This window comes from Caretta caretta, chromosome 12, assembly GCF_965140235.1.
Source record: "Caretta caretta isolate rCarCar2 chromosome 12, rCarCar1.hap1, whole genome shotgun sequence".
Classification (NCBI taxonomy): Eukaryota; Metazoa; Chordata; order Testudines; family Cheloniidae; genus Caretta; species Caretta caretta.
The window spans coordinates 35,181,931-35,199,203 of NC_134217.1; the positions used below are offsets into that span (position 1 = coordinate 35,181,931).

The following is a 17,273-nucleotide window of genomic DNA, read 5'->3' on the forward strand; positions in this document are numbered from 1 at the left end:
TCTAGCTAATAGTACAATAACAATTTGTAAAGTGTTCTACTTTCAATTCTTATCGTTATACCAGATACTCATGCAGAAGAAAAGTTTTTTCTGGAGCATCAGATTTTAATTCCTTATCTTCCATTTAATAAAGCACTTTAATACAAGACATGCCTGACATGACTGAACATCTTGCTTCAGAGAAAAAGCTGAAATGCTCAAGAGTAAAATAAAATTGGGAACAACAGGTTAAGGGGAAGGAAGAAAAAGGAAACAAAAAAACTGGAGGAACAGCCAGAGAAAAGGAGATGGACAGCAACTGTTGAAGATGAGGCGGGGGAAAAATCTAATGAGGGTCACATTTTAAAAACTCTACCTTTGGGAGCCATGAATGCTATTTTTTTTAGATTTTGCAGAGGAAACATTTTGGCCTGTTATCTTTCTCCGCTGATTTCAATGTGGGTCTAAGCAATTACACTGTTTGCAACATTAGGGTCAATACCAGTAAAATAACTAAAAAATGAAATGAATCAAACGAAATGTATCCCCATATACAAATGAACATAGCTAGTTATCTTTAGTTTTGTTAGTTAATAGTGAGCTAGCAAATAATGTAAAGCTATTGACAAATTTATAGCATGCTAAGAGCACCATTTTATTAATTCTAGCCTTGTAACTTCAATCATTCATTATATAATGTAACAGCATTTATTATGACTGGTAAAATGTATGTGACCTTAAAAGAGAATCTGCTCAACATCAACAAGGAGAATAAAGACTTTTCAAAGAAATGTGAGCACTTTTTTTCTGAGATCTTTTTCCTGCTAAAAAATTCACTTAGTGTAAGTTATGGACTTCATATTTCACTTCTATAACTTAGCCCTTCCAAAAAAACAGTTCTAAGAGAACACTGAGCTAAATACAATAGATCCTTCATTGCGTTTAGTCTTAAACCTGGTTTTCAGCAATAGTTTTTACCAGCAAACAAAATATAGTTAACTTAAAAACGTAACCTGAAAGTTTATCACTTTTCTCTAATGACAGGTTTCAGAGTAACAGCCGTGTTAGTCTGTATTCGCAAAAAGAAAAGGAGTACTTGTGGCACCTTAGAGACTAACCAATTTATTTGAGCATGAGCTTTCGTGAGCTACAGCTCACTTCATCGGATGCATACCGTGGAAACTGCAGCAGACTTTATATACACACAGAGTTGTGTATATAAAGTCTGCTGCAGTTTCCACGGTATGCATCCGATGAAGTGAGCTGTAGCTCACGAAAGCTCATGCTCAAATAAATTGGTTAGTCTCTAAGGTGCCACAAGTACTCCTTTTCTTTTCACTTTTCTGTAGACTAAACCAAAAGAAATACAATTTTAAGGCTGCTGTAGCTCAAAATCCCCATAGCAAACTTTTCCACAATATGCATCATATCCCATTACTAGATCTCCAGACCTCAGGATAGAAGATTTAAACCTTTAAATGGGATGTGACCACATGCAGAGGTTAATAGAAGTCATCTGCCTAAATCCCATGTAAATGTGAAATTTTTTTTGAGAACGAAAGAGTGAAGCAGCAGCATATGAATATAAAATTCAGCAAAGGGGTTAATACACACAGAATACGCACACAGTAAACAATACACACAAGTGCACTGTTGAATAATTTCAAAAAGCAATGAATTTTATCTTCTTCATTTGCTTTCATCTATCTATGTTACAGAAGATTGCTGCAGATGCAGAATTACTTTCCAGACTGAAATGGTAATTCTTAACCTTAACCAAAGTATGGATCTCCTGCAGTGATGTTCTGTGGCTAATTTTTTTTTTTTACAGTAGTTTATATTACACTGTACTCATATTTAAAAAGCATCAAACTACTAGCTGCCTGAACAGAGACTATCATAAACAGGGCATTTTTTACAATTAAGAACAGTTGAGCCACAGACTTTTAGGATAATTAACTGGTCTATTTAACTTACGTACAACACTCAGATAAAAATAATTCTCCGTTGCACCCTAGTTCTCTAGAAGATTTTTATAAACAACTATTTCATAGAATCATAGAAGGTTAGGGTTGGAAGGGACCTCAGGAGGTCAACTAGTCCAACCCCCTAAGCAGGACCAATCCCCAATTTTTGCCCCAGATCCCTAAATGGCCCCCTCAAGGATTGAACTCACAACCCTGGGTTTAGCAGGCCAATGCTCAAACCACTGAGCTATTCCTCCCCCCAGCATTTCTTGAAACAGTTTCTGAAAGTGTGTGAACATTTCCTATAATGTCCTAACAAAGATAAAAGTAGAAATGTTTTTAAAAGGCATACATCAAAGGAAAACGCTGTTGGCCAAGGTAATTGCTATAAACAATCCAAAATGAAGATAGCTTTTATCACAAAAACCATGTTTTATCCCTTAAAACACCATGCTCGTAAAACTCTGCTTTTGCAATTCCAGACTCTTCTTGCAACCCATCTACACTAATCCACCTAAAGTTATAATTAAATTAGTTCTTCCTAGAAAAACTCCTAAAGCAAAGTTGTTGATAATGATCACAGTAATGGAGTTTGCAAGGTAAATTCCCAAATCTTCGCTTTTTTCCCAGACCTCATTTGCAGACTCAATCAAGTTAGCCACATTTTCCTTCACATAAAAAAAATCTGCATATTCAAAAATCTTCCTCTCATTTTCTTCCCACCCACAAGTTTAGCCTTTACTATGTTAGACAATGCATAAACTTCTCAGGCTGCCATGATCCAGTGATAAAGCAGACACAGTAGAGACTGTTCAAGGACCCTAGAACAAAGCAGTCTTTCACCCTGTAATGGGGCAGCTGCCCCACTCCCATGGCAGATTGGGGTACAGCAGGCCAGAGCAGCTGCACAAGGCGGCAGCCAATCACGGAAGGCCTGTTAGAGAGCCATCAGGGCTGAGCAAGAGGCAGCCAATCAGGGCCAGGCTAGGCCCTATATAAAGGCTGCCCAGGTGAGAAGCAGGCAGTCTCTCCTAGATCTTCAAGGGGAAGGTCTGCCTCCTGAGTGAGGAGACCAGCACCTGGGACAGTGCAGCGCTAGGCAGGCTCAGGGGAGCAGAAGGGAATCATAGAATATCAGAGTTGGAAGGGTCCTCTGGAGGTCATCTAGTCCAACCCTCTGCCCAGAGCAGGGCCAATCCCCAACTAAATCATCCCAGCCAGGGCTTTGTCAAGCCTGACCTTAAAAACTTCTAAGGAAGGGGATTCCACCACCTCCCTAGGTAACGCATTCCAGTGTTTCACCACCCTCCTAATGAAAAAGTTTTTCCTAATATCCAACCTAAATCTCCCCCACTGCAACTTGAGACCATTACTCCTTGTTCTGTCATCTGCTACCATTGAGAACAGTCTAGAGCCATCCTCTTTGGAACCCCCTTTCAGGTAGTTGAAAGCAGCTATCAAATCCCCCCTCATTCTTCTCTTCCGTAGACTAAACAATCCCAGTTCCCTCAGCCTCTCCTCATAACTCATGTGTTCCAGTCCCCTAATCATTTTTGTTGCCCTCTGCTGGACTCTTTCCAATTTTTCCACATCCTTCTTGTAGTGTGGGGCCCAAAACTGGACACAGTACTCCAGATGAGGCCTCACCAATGTCGAATAGAGGGGAACGATCACGTCCCTCGATCTGCTGGCAATGCCCCTACTTATACATCCCAAAATGCCATTGGCCTTCTTGGCAACAACGGCACACTGTTGACTCATATCCAGCTTCTCGTCCAGTGTCACCCCTAGGTCCTTCTCTGCAGAACTGCTGCCTAGCCATTCGGTCCCTAGTCTATAGCGGTGCATGGGATTCTTCCATCCTAAGTGTAGGACTCTGCACTTGTCCTTGTTGAACCTCATCAGATTTCTTTTGGCCCAATCCTCCAATTTGTCTAGGTCCCTCTGTATCTTATCCCTACCCTCCAGCGTATCTACCACTCCTCCCAGTTTACTGTCATCCGCAAACTTGCTGAGGGTGCAATCCACACCATCCTCCAGATCATTAATGAAGATATTGAACAAAACCGGCCCCAAGACCAACCCTTGGGGCACTCCGCTAGATACCGGCTGCCAACTAGACATGGAGCCATTGATCACTACCCGTTGAGCCCAACAATCTAGCCAACTTTCTACCCACCTTGTAGTGCATCCATCCAGCCCATACTTTTTTAACTTGCTGACAAGAATACTGTGGGAGACCGTGTCAAAAGCTTTGCTAAAGTCAAGGAATAACACGTCCACTGCTTTCCCTTCATCCACAGAACCAGTTATCTCATCATAGAAGGCAATTCGGAACTTTAGCCTGGTACCTGCCAAGCTGCAGGCCCTGATACAAGGGCCCACAAGGTGCAAAGGGGCCAAAGGGGAAGTGACCCAGGATGGAGAGGCGGACAAGGGGAGCGAAGGAGGGCAGGGAGGCTGCTGCCAGAGGGTCCCTGGGCCTCCCTCCCCCCCCTTCCCCATTGTATTACACCCAGCTATTAGAAGTGGCCATAGCGGACTGCACACGACCCCTGACAGAAGGGGTTAGACTTTAGTGGGGGTGGTTGGCCACTGTGGCTGGACTGAAGCGGAAAGACTGCTATTAAATGCCCCCCCCCCCCCAGAAGGGGGTGAGCATGGACTAGGGGGCACTGCTGTTGGGCAGTGTTCTGAAGAGGACTCTGTGAGAAGGGAACAACGCGGGTCCAGATGCCAACAGAGGGTGAGAGACTGACGGGACACCATTGGCAAAGGGCGCTCCACATGGACTGAGCTAATTCCCGGAGGTACCAACAGAAGGTGCCGCGGTGGTGAGTCTCAACCCCCATCACACACCCCAAAGTATTAGGGCTTTAGTGGCATACATGTGCCGAAATGGAAAGTTGTTTGGGATTTTTTGAGGCACATATTTTACAATACTACCTAAGCCCTACTGTAGATCTAAAAAGGTCACATATCCTTCGCCACATAGAGAAGAAAGAAGTCAAATGTGAATCTTCATCTAGGAGTCAAAAATTCGAAGCCAGCCAGACTTTGTTGGCCTTCCTTCCTAGATGAAATTCTCTCAGATTTAATATCAGGTGTCATTTTCCAGCAATGTATGACAGCAGGTAGTTTTCTTTCAGCTGCATTTCCATCTGATCTATGCCCTAATTAGCAGGACTGTACAAAATTATGTTCATAAGCATTATGTTAATAAACACCTAATATGACTGAGAAACAAATGCACAACACAACAGAAATTATGTACAAGAAGTTTATCTCAAAGCACATATTTATGTTCTTAAGCACATTCCTTAGAGAAGCACACTCTCCCACTAGTCACTACAGCTGAACTACTGAATTCCTGCCATTTGGTGGGAAGCAGGGACACAGACTTCCAGAGAACCACGAATGCTATTGTCTGCAGAGTGTGGGATTCTAGAGCAGAGGCTATTAAGGGTTCTATTAAATATCTGCCACAGATGAGACTTCAAATAAATATCATTTCCATACAACCAGCAAGTAATGTAATAAGTGACAAAAAATTAATAGGCAATTCTGTTCCTTTATCAGTCATTAGGCAGATAGGCATAGTGTGTGTGTGTATCTAAGTGAAAAAATGAGAGAGAGGCCATAAAGGGGAAATAGAATTAACTCTCATAGGGTCCCAAACTGCAAGAGAATCCAGCTATTCAAGCAAGTTGCATAAATGGAATAAGAAAACATACAGAAAATTAAATTTGGCACCCAGACTTTCATAACTGAACAAGTTACTTTGTCATGAAAAGAAAAACGTTTTTTTCTATTTTTGTTGCAGAGGAATAAGGGGGGGGGGGGAAATCAATGATAAAGGATCTGTTAAGTTGTAAGTGCATCATAGTTTGTGGTGTTTTTGTTTATACTCTTCAGCCTGCCTTTAAAAGATAAGCACTGCAACAACAGAACCTTACGTAATGTTTTCTGATGTTTAGCCATTTCATTAATTTAAATGTAGTTTAAATACAAACAAAGGACTTTACTATTCACTGGTATTTATGAATACCAGGTTTTACTGAGGAGGCTGAGGAGCAGGGGTGTGTACTGCCCCACTACATCTGTCTCATCTTCAATAGAAAAGGGATAGAGTGACATGGGAGGGAAGGTGAACAAAAGGACACTTCACATATTGGAAGCTCTGAATATAATCAGAGCCCTCCAAAGTTCCTCAGTAAAAAATGAAACAAAAGACACGTGCGCGTGCACACAAAAAGAAAAATAAGAGTTTAATCTCATAAAAGTTATGTCTACACTGCAAAGTCAAACCCACCGTACCAAGTCTCAGAGCACCTGCAGGGCTCAGCAGAACTAAAAATAGCAGTGAATATGCTCAGGCTGGCGCTTGGGCTCCCAGACCCTCCCTGCTCACTGGGTTTCACAGCCCTTGTTCCAGCCTGAGATCCTAAAGTCTACACTGCTATTTTTAGCCCCGCAGCCCGAATCATGGGAGCCCGAATCAACTGTCCCAGGCTGTGAACCCCAGATGCTGTGGGTTTTTCTTTGCAGTGTAGACACTGCAAGAAAAAAACAAAACAAAACAAAAAAAAAAACACACACCTTAGGGACCAAGAGTACTAGTTTAACTCAAGCACAATATGGTATTTTGCAAGCCTCCCCACACAGCTCTTATACTCTACATATTTCAAATAAAACCCCCAAACCTCAACTACTCCCGATGAAACCATTCCATAGATAACACTGATACTTATAGATTTAGAAAAAGATCATTAAAAAACTGTCAGAGTAACTTCTGGCTATCAAAATCTGAACTTCAGCTCTCAGTTTAACAAGATGGAGCTTGTTTAAAAATTCAGGACACAGCAAAATATTAAAGTTTCCTGTATACGGGCACAACTCCAAACTGTTCTTCTCTCTCTTTGGTGAAATTTTTATATAATTTCTTCTACTGAAAACTGTTCTAAGTAATTAATATATTTTCCATTAACTTTCTGTTTACACATTACTGGTACAGAAATATTTATGAAACACACTATTTAATTGTATCTACTGAAAATCAATGTACTTGAAGGAAGATCGTATTTGTTCCAAATTACACCACAGTTGCCCAGATTCTCTGTTTTTCCATTTGTGCTAACCACAGGAATGGGGCTAGGAAATAGAAGGGGGCATAGGTGGCTTTAAGTCACATTTGTGCGCTACATATCTGGGGCATATTCTACACAGCCCACAGCGTAAATTAGTCAGGGAGGCTCTAATAAATATGGTTGTTTCCTAGATCCCTCTATTGGCTATGGGGACTCTGGCCTCACCCATGACAGAGGACAAGTTGTGGGAACATGCTATAAAGCTCTTACCAGCTTCAATGCCAGGGGTAAGACCCCTGTACTGAGAGTAGGCTCCCAGGCCCATCTCCAGCAGTTTTCTGCCTCATGTATGCTACTGTAGTGTCATGCAGGGAAAAGACTGCAGCAGATTAAGCAAGTAACTTGGTACTGTTTTCCATTGTAAGCAAGAGGTTTTTCCACCTTGTTTTGAACAGTCTATGCACACTGTAAGGAGTCCACATTTACTCCTTTCCTGAGGTTTGCTTTACTGGCAAATCAAAGGATACCAAAACGTGTCAGCCAAAGCTCTTTCTATCAAGGCTACCTGCTCCTAAGGCTTCCTTGCTGGACGACTTAACCAAATCCTCACTCCCTCTAAGGGTTTGTCTACACAGGAAAGATTTTCTTGGTGTATTCATACGCCCCTTCATCTTCAACCACCATTCCAGAGGACGTGTCCGTGCTGACAGGTTCTGCTCAATAACAATCCAAAGCAGTGCAGACCGACCCATGTTCACTTTCATCATCTGAGTCAGATGACACCAACAGAAGGTTGATTTTTTTCTGTTTTGATGGTTTGGGTTCTGTAGTTTCTGCATTGGAGAGTTGCTCTTTTAAGACTTCTGAAAGCATTCTCCACACCTCGTCCCTTTCAGATTTTGGATGGCACTTCAGATTCTTAAACCTTGAGTTGAGTGCTGTAGCGATCTTTAGAAATCCCACATTGGTACCTTTGCGTTTTGTCAAATCTTCAGTGAAAGTGTTCTTAAAACAAACAACATGTACTGGGTCATCATTTGAGACTGCTATAATATGAAATACATGGCATAATGCATGTAAAACAGAGCAGGAGACTATTCTATACTATTATCCCCCAAGAAGTTCAGTCAAAATTTAATTAATGCTTTTTTTTTTTTTTCCTAATGAGCATCATCAGCATGGAAGCAAGTCCTCTGGAATGGTAGCCAAAACATGAAGGGGTATATGCATGTTCAGCATATCTGGCATGTAAACACCTTGCAATGCTGGCTACAAAAGTGCCATGCAAATGCCTGTTCACTTTCAGGTGACACTGTAAATAAGAAGCCGGCAGCATTATCTCCCGTAAATGTAAACAAACGTGTTTGTCTTAGCGATCGGCTGAATAAGAAGTCGGACTGAGTGGACTTGTAGGCTCTAAATTTATATTGTTTTGGTTTTGAGTGCAGTTATGTAAAAAGAATTCTACATTTGTAAGTTGCACTTTCACAATAAAGAGATTGCATTATTGTATGAGGTGAACTGAAAAATACTGTTTTGATTACAAATATTTCCACTGTAAAAATTATAAATCAAAAAATGTAAAGTTAGTAGCGTGCACTTTGTAGTCTGTGTTCAAACTGAAATAATATATTTAAAAATGTAGAGAAAACATCCAAAAATATTCAATATATTTCAATCGGTAGTTTATTGTTAAACAATGTGATTAAAACTGCAGTTTTTTTAATGGCAATTAACTCATGCAATAAACTCAAAATTAACTATGATTAATCAACAGCCCTACTAAAGACATTTCAAAGTGCACAAAGGTTATAGGCATTCATGGCTATTTTTAATCAGACCCTCAATACTAGTAGTCACTTGGGTCTAAATCAGTAACAGCAAACTGTTTATTTTGCAGTGCACTTTGCGCTGATCTGCAGGTCTTATATAAGAGTTTAAGGCAAAGATAGCAGTCCATTTTAGGCACACAATACTTCCTTGGGGCTACCTATATAGGTGGGGTTGCCCTTCCATGGCTGCATTAGCTGAAGGAAAAGGGAGTACGCATCCTGTCAGACAGCAGACTCAGAACACCAAAAAGCATTTTTGCATACCCACAGGGGAAGAACTATATAGTTACCACCAACATAGTCCACAGCTGAACTTTTGTTGCTAGCTTTGTCTAAACAGTTCTGCAGCTGGGTCAGAAGTATCTATCATCTTCTATGAGTCTACCAGGAAGTCATTTACTGTTTCTTAGCAACTAGTCTATGAAGAGTCTAGTCATTTTCTCTGGGCCGTTAGTCATGATTCTGCTGTTTTACCTTAGAATACTAACCCTGAATACAAATTCCTCCGTATTTGCAGGGTGTTCTTTTCTTTATACTACCCTCTATTCAGTGTTCAGAGTAGCAGCCGTGTTGGTCTGTATTCGCAAAAAGAAAAGGAATACTTGTGGCACCTTAGAGACTAACAAATTTATTTGAGCACATGCATCCGATGAAGTGAACTGTAGCTCACAAAAGCTTATGCTCAAATAAATCTGCTAGTCTCTAAGGTGCCACAAGTACTCCTTTTTCTATTCAGTGTGTATACAATGCCTTGTTCAATGTTTATGTTCAGATTCTTTGGTCTTCCTGAACTGAAAATTGGGACTATTCTACTCAGTTTCTTAGATTTTGTTTGCTACAAATAAAATAGTCTTTTGAACTAAACCTACCTTGATAAGGCTCATGACAGCTATGCCACTTACAAAAAAAAAAAAAATCAAGATCACCACTGAATTATGCATAAAAAGAAGGAGTTCAGTCACATCAGCGCATGGCACCTATCATCATCCATTTACCAACCACATTTAAGAGTGGGATACAGCCAGGCACACAATACCTGGGCACTGTGTCATTATGGAACTGAATCAAATGAGGTGAACACAGAAGGAGACTTACCTCTCTGCATCCTAACGATTTTTATCTCAACATTGGAAAAAGCAGTATAATTCATGCAAACACTTATTTATTTAAGTTTTTACCATCAATAGGCTGGTTTAAAAACTGGACCAACCAAGTCTATTTATCCATTACACTGAAGATATAAATACTCAGGTATAACTACAGAATGATAAATGTTGCATCCATTTCACCATCTACTACAGTAATGATTCAATAGCAATGCACCTGTGGTAGAGAAATAATCACTAAATGGTCTGCCATCCTTCCATTTAAACAATACCTGTAAAGATTTTGATGGAGAAATGGTCACATATTTAGTTCTAGTATTGCAGAATCCAGCTACCAGCCTTACCATAAGTTCTGAGAAGACTGTTCTGTGCCCTTTTCTATAGTCTAGCACTCCTCCTTCAGCTCAGAGGAAGACAATAGGGGGCAGTACAGTTGTTTTTTAATCATCTGCCGGACTAGGATCAGTGGTTACTGAACCATCGCAGTGTCATAACCAATACTGAGAATAAACATTTCCAAGAGAACTCTGTTTTTTTCAACAAGATTTGTGATCAAAATCAAGTCAAGATAATTTCAGCTTTAAACGGAGATATCATGGGCTGAGTTACGAAACCCCATTGTATGAATCCTCTCTACTGAACTGAAGGAACCAATGCATAATACGATGGCACCAAAATAATTTTCCTGAAGAAAGGCTGCCAATAATAACCTAGAAAAAATAGGAGGGATGTGCCCCACCCATTTAAAACAAACAAATAAATCACATCCAGACATCCACTGTTCTCCTGTTAACTTAATGAGTTCAGCTATATCAGATCACTAATCAGAGACATCATCAACCAAGGTGTGGGGGGGGTTGGGGGGGAGCAATTGAAAAAATAAGAATTACAATGCTGGCACATGAAATAAGATTTCATTAATCAATGGGCCAGCTGTTTGGACATAAGGCCCCAACTGGAAAAAGCAGAGCCATGAACTGCAGGAAAAAAATGCTTTTATAAAGACTGCATAAAATTCACTAGAGGATGGAGTTTACCCATCCTGCAGGGAATGAAGGAAATATGCATCAGAAGGTTTCATTAAAAAGAAAAGGAGTACTTGTGGCACCTTAGAGACTAACCAATTTATTCATTAATCCGATGAAGTGAGTTGTAGCTCACGAAAGCTCATGCTCAAATAAATTGGTTAGTCTCTAAGGTGCCACAAGTACTCCTTTTCTTTTTGCGAAGACAGACTAACACGGCTGTTACTCTGAAAAAAGGTTTCATTAGTTTCATATTGAGCAAACAGGAGTTGCAGAACTGTAAACAAAAACCAGCAGTTACCACACTATCTTTAAAATTTCAATCATTAAAACAATCTTTAAAAGAATGAACTAAGGGAGCAGTCTGATTGGTTGATGAGGATACACTGACATGTATTCACAAGAAGAGCCCTACACAGATACAAAATTTATATCTGCAGATGCGGATATCCATGGATATAAAGTGGATATCTGGTGAGCTGCAGGGCTCTACCAGGAAATGTAGTAGCGAAAGCAGCAGCATGTCAGGCAGTCGCTCGCAAGAGCCAGCGCCCATCCTGGGCAGTTCCTCTGAAGTGACTGTACGACCCCCCACCAGGCTCACCAGCAGCTGTCCCTGGTCACGCTAGTGTGTGCAAGCAGCTCATATGCTCCCGGACAGGAGTCCCTTCCATCCAATGGTCTGTATCTCCTGCGGTTTTGCCATTGCAGTTCCTGGTAGAGCCCTGCAACTCCCCGGATAACCACTTTATATCTGACAGGGTTTCAGAGGAACAGCCGTGTTAGTCTGTATTCGCAAAAAGAAAAGGAGTACTTGTGGCACCTTAGAGACTAACCAATTTAAGTGAGCTGTAGCTCACGAAAGCTCATGCTCAAATAAATTGGTTAGTCTCTAAGGTGCCACAAGTACTCCTTTTCTTTTCACTTTATATCTATGGATTATCTGCATCCGTGGATATAAATTTTGCACCCGTGCAAGGCTCTATCCACAAGTCTCAGAAACAAATGAGCAAAAACATTAAAGTGATTGTTTTAAAATTGCAACACTATCCAAACATGCTAAAATATGTATATATTTTAGAGTATTTCAAACAAATTCCTCACAAACATCCCAGGTAAGCGTACACATGTCCCAGAATTGGATATATTTCCCTCATTTATTGCTCAAATTCACAAGCCTTGCCCAGCTCATGACTTCACTAGTTAAGAGCAGTCAAAAAACAATAAGATAATTTTTTTAAAAATACTGCGCTATAGTTAGAACTAACAACTCGAGACACTAAAACTCAGCTATTGCCCTCCCTCTATTCTTTTTCTTTTCTATTAAGAAGTTTGTAGAGAGGCAACTCTGGAGATATATGCAATCCTTGGATTTCCTTGACATTTAACAGGTGCATCTTATGTAAAAGAAAAAAAACAGAATTCAGATCTAGTTTCCTGTAGTAAACAAGTGAGAATAGACTAAACTAAAGCCTCAGATGAGAGACAGAGCTAACACTTATATAGTAGAACTTCAGTTACGAACACGTTGGGAATGGAGGTTGTTCATAACTCTGAATAAAACATTATGGTTGTTCTTTCAAAAGTTTACAACTGAAAATTGACTTAATGCAGCTCTGAAACCTTACTATGCAAATGAAAAATGCTGCTTTCCCTTTTTCCCTTTATTGTTTTAGTAGTTTATGTTTAACAAAGTACTGTACCTGGGGTTTTTTTGTGGGGGGGGAGAGGGGAAGAAGAGGAGGTGTCTGCTGCTGCCTGGTTGTGTACTTCCAGTTCTAAATGAGGTGTGTGGTTAATTGGTCAGTTTGTAATTCTGAGGTTCTCCTGTAGTAGCTTCTTAGGGTATGTTTACACTGGGAGCATGCCTCCCACCCTTGGTAACAGACACATTCTAGCACCACTTGAGAGAGCACGCTAAAAATAGCACTGTCCTTGTTGCTGCCAAGCAGTGAGACCCAGACATTTGGGCTGGCTTGCCACCGCCAAGACACCTCAGGATGACACCTCCTAACATTTTGCTTCATTAACATTATACTACACCTCTACACAGCATTTTGAAGTGAGCCTTCGAGACATACTCAGGCTAATGGTATTCATCCTAGTACTCTACAAATTGCTCTCTAGACAGCACTCTTTGAAGTTGCGGCTCCAGATCTGAAGCCCACACCACCCTCTAGGCTTCAGAGCTCAAGCAACAGCTACAAGACTCCGTCTGTACAGCTATTTTTAAAGCACCCGTTTGAGCTCCACTACCCTGAGTGTGTCAACCCGAGCTGGCAGGCTTTCTCCAAAATGCTGTGTAGACACACCCTGTGTGTTGTACCAATGTAGCTAAAGCACATCCTTGGAATCAGAGTACATTCACCTCACCAGTTATCTCATACCAAGCCAATTATTCCACCTGCCAAAATGGAAATTCTCACACAAGTTGCAGGACGCCCTGCTACGTCCTGTTATTATTTTCCACAAGCGTGTTGCCTCGTGCCAATGGCTCCCTTCCTCCTGGCTCATCTAACCGCTGGCAGAGACACAACAGCTCCCACCTGCAGCCTACACCACGGGCAGCTGGTCTTCCTGGTGCCATGCCATATCATGTCCATCAGTGCACCATTTCCTCCACAGCGTGCTGGATTTCCCACCCCTCACACCATCATTATCTGTATTGCCGTGACGGGCTCCTCGGGAGAAATCTGGGGCCCAAGGTACATCCTGTTCGCTGGGTCCCACCTCCTCTCATTTCACTTCATTGACACAAACACTGGGGGGAAGGGCTGACGAACTCTGGGCCCCCCTCTCATCAGCCCGGCACCTAGGAGCCCCACTGCCCCCCGCGACCCGTGCCCGCCCTCCCCTCACCCTGACGTGCGGCCCCTCCGCATGCCGCGCCGCCAGCGCCTCCACCAGGTCGCCCCTGAGCTCCATCAGGAAGCGGAGCCCGCCCTCCAGCCGGCCCAGGTGCTGGAAGAGGCCCCGGTAGCGGGGGCTGAGGTAGTAACGGAGCCGGTCCTCGGCCTGGAGCAGGGCGCCCGGCTCCCTCTGCTGCTCCCGAGCCTGCAGCACCTTGGCGCTGAACTCGGCCACCCGTCCGTGGTCCACGCCGAAGTCCCGGGCCAGGCGGGCCAGCAGCTCCGCCCGCGGGGGCCCGGCCTCCAGGGCCCTGTAGGAGCGCATGAACTCCGCGCTGCGGAGCTCGGCCGGCGGCGGCGCCTTCTCCCTCGTCTCGTAGGGGGGCAGCGGGGGCACGGAGCGGCTCAGCAGCTCCTCCATGGCCAGGCTCGGAGCCGCTGGGCCCGAGCACAGGGAGGCGGCGGCGCCTGACCCCGCTAGGCCCGCGCAGGGTCCCGTCACTATGGAGACGCCGCTAGGCCGCCTCGGCAGGACCCAGGGCCGGCGGAGCAGGCGCGGCGCAACCAGGAAAGGGCCCAGCCGGCTCATGCTGGCCAACCCGCACCCGGCCGGGACCCCCCAGCCAGCGGCGCCGGGCTCCTCTCTACGCCGTAGCACTGCTAGGCCGCACGTTTTCGGGGACCAGCCAAACAAAAAGGCTGATTGGGTGGTGTTGCAGATTGCTGGCGGCGACAGCGAATCAGAGAGGGAGTGGGCGGGGCGTTAGCGTGCGTCCTAACTGTGTCTGGCCGCCATCTTGAGTGTGGCCTGGAAAGCCAAAGGAGCGGTAGGACGTGACTCTTCCTTTAGGGTGGGGAAGCAACGGCCGCGCTCCGCCTCTCCTCTCCTCTCCCCTAGACCTGGCCTTCCGCACCCATTTACGAGTCTCTCCCCTCAGGGCTCTGCCCTGTTGCTTCTTTCCCCTGTAGCCACCCGCTTTCCTCTTCTCCTGCTGTGTCCTTCTCCTCAGGTAGCATGGGCCGCCATTTTATCCTCCTGCTTCCCCCTCCGCCACGCACGTTCCACTCATGCCTGCTACTCCCTCCTCGCCTCCCTTCGAGGGGGACCCCGTTTTCAAAATGAAAAAACAGGACATATGCCAGAGCCCCACCCCTCTCTGGGGCCCCGCCCCTGGCTCCTCCTCTTCCCCCAAGGCCCCGCCCCTGGCCAAGCCGGGTGCCAGAGACAGGCGGTGACCAGCGCTGCAGAGCATCGGGGACGCTCAAGAGTAGCCCCGGGCTGGTGTTCCCACACCCTGGGACGTGCCACCCAGGGCAGATGGAGAGTCTAGGACTCCGAGGTTCCCCACAGCGGCCTGGGTTCCCTGGGCAGCTCTTACTACTTCCCAGCTCTGGCTTCTGGCCTAGCCAGGGGCAGGGCCTCGGGTGGAAGTGACTGGTGCCACCCCTGAACCTCAGCCAGGTGCAGCGCTGCAGGGAATCCAGGCAGCAGGGCAAGTTGGGCGGCACCCTCCAGTACGCAGTACCAGCAAGAGATTTTTAGCAGGTCTGGGGTAGCGGAAAGAGTTGGGGCTAGCCCCCTTCTCTTAAAGGAGCAGAACGTGGCTAGTGAGGGCATTCATTCTTTATATGGCTTTAACAGCATAATACATATGCTAACAAAAGCTTTGTTTAAATTTGTTAGCATATGCATTGTGCTGTTAAGTTGGTCAGGAGTCTTCAAGAGGGGCGGGGTGAGGAGGATGGAAGGTGTTTAAACATTGTTTTTGATTCTGTTTTTCCCCATTGGTCTGAATTATCCATGACGTTCATACTGCATCACATCAAGTCCAAATCATTAGAGGAATGCCTCTGCTTGCACTGACTAGAGGATGTTTGGATTCTGATGTCAGCCCAGGCTGACAGGAATCAAGTGTTGTCCCCAGTGTACATAGAATTCTTCTTTTCAGCCAAAATAGTCTAACTTGCATTTTGTTAACTGGAACTGGAGCAGCAAAACAAAGAAAACAAGTGCCTCATTTTCCAGCTTTGCGGGTGAGAAAACTATAAGTGAAGATTATAATGCCGGACACTGACGGACTTAAACTAGCTGCCTCGGGAATCTGCCAAGAACTTTGCTGAAAGTTACTCATCTTAATTCCTAGCTTGGTAGTTATCACACATCTGCCCACCTTTATTTGAATGAAGCTCCTTCTGATCTGTCAGCTCTGGCATTTTTCAGAGGAGCAGCCGTGTTAGTCTGTATTCGCAAAAAGAAAAGGAGTACTTGTGGCACCTTAGAGACTAACCAATTTATTTGAGCATAAGCTTTCGTGAGCTACAGCTCACTTCATCGGATGCATACTGTGGAAAGTGTAGAAGATCTTTTTATACACACAAAGCATGAAAAAATATCTCGCCCCACCCCACTCTTCTGCTGGTAATAGCTTATCTAAAGTGATCACTCTCCTTACAATAAGAAAAGGAGTACTTGTGGCACCTTAGAGACTAACCAATTTATTTGAGCATGAGCTTTCGTGAGCTACAGCTCACTTCATCTCACGAAAGCTCATGCTCAAATACATTGGTTAGTCTCTAAGGTGCCACAAGTACTCCTTTTCTTTTTGTGAATACAGACTAACACGGCTGTTACTCTGAAACCTCTCCTTACAATGAGTATGATAATCAAGTTGGGCCATTTCCAGCACAAATCCAGGTTTTCTCTCCCCCTCCCCCAACCCCACTCTCCTGTTGGTAATAGCTTATCTAAAGTGACCACTCTCCTTAAATGTGTATGATAATCAAGGTGGGCCATTTCCAGCACAAATCCAGGGTTTAACAAGAATGTTTGGGGTGGGGGGGCAGGGGTAGGAAAAAACAAGTTTCATCCAGAACAATTTCAATTTACAACCTTGGAACCTAATTCTGTAAACCCTTAATCGTTTGATCAATTCCATTGAAGACAATAGGACTATTTGCATGACAATGAACCACGTTTGTGTTAAGAGTTTCTGGAGTCTGTTCTGTTCCTATAAAGGAAGTTGAATCTCCCATTGAAATGCAATGTTTGGGTATAATACCATAATGCGTTTAGGATACAGTTATACTTAACATTTGACTTTTAGTAAGTCGAACATATGATGAAATGGCTCCTCACACAACTCCAATATTCCATATAAACAGACTGAAATACTACATATTTGGGGGGAAAGTGAGTAGTTAAGCATGTTGATGTTTGTATATACAAACACCCATTTCATCACTGTACTGGAAAATATAGCTGAATTTAATTTTCTGTTGAATTTGAAGAAAGTTTAACAGCCCTAGTTGTTTTCTGTGTTAATCAATCAGTGTGTACCTGAAAAAAATGCATGCCTTCTAAGAGAAAAGAATCAGTCCACGCTTACTGAAAAAAAAATTCCTTTCAACTGGTGTTCAGACGAGTGCTA

At 43.6% G+C, this 17,273-nt stretch overlaps 1 protein-coding gene across 2 annotated transcripts in view; it reads right to left on the reverse strand.

Moving 5' to 3' along the window:
- MLYCD (malonyl-CoA decarboxylase) overlaps positions 1 to 14,535 on the reverse strand; it is a 46,818-nt gene extending 32,283 nt beyond the window's left edge. The window contains exon 1 of one of the 2 annotated variants that reach the window (XM_048870746.2): positions 14,060 to 14,535. In XM_048870746.2, the coding sequence (XP_048726703.2) occupies positions 14,060 to 14,434 (375 nt within the window). In that variant the 5' untranslated portion in view covers positions 14,435 to 14,535. Of the gene's footprint in view, positions 1 to 13,855 lie in introns of both variants that reach the window. The other variant, XM_048870744.2, reaches the window with a different exon arrangement.
- Between the last annotated feature and the right edge of the window lie 2,738 nt (positions 14,536 to 17,273).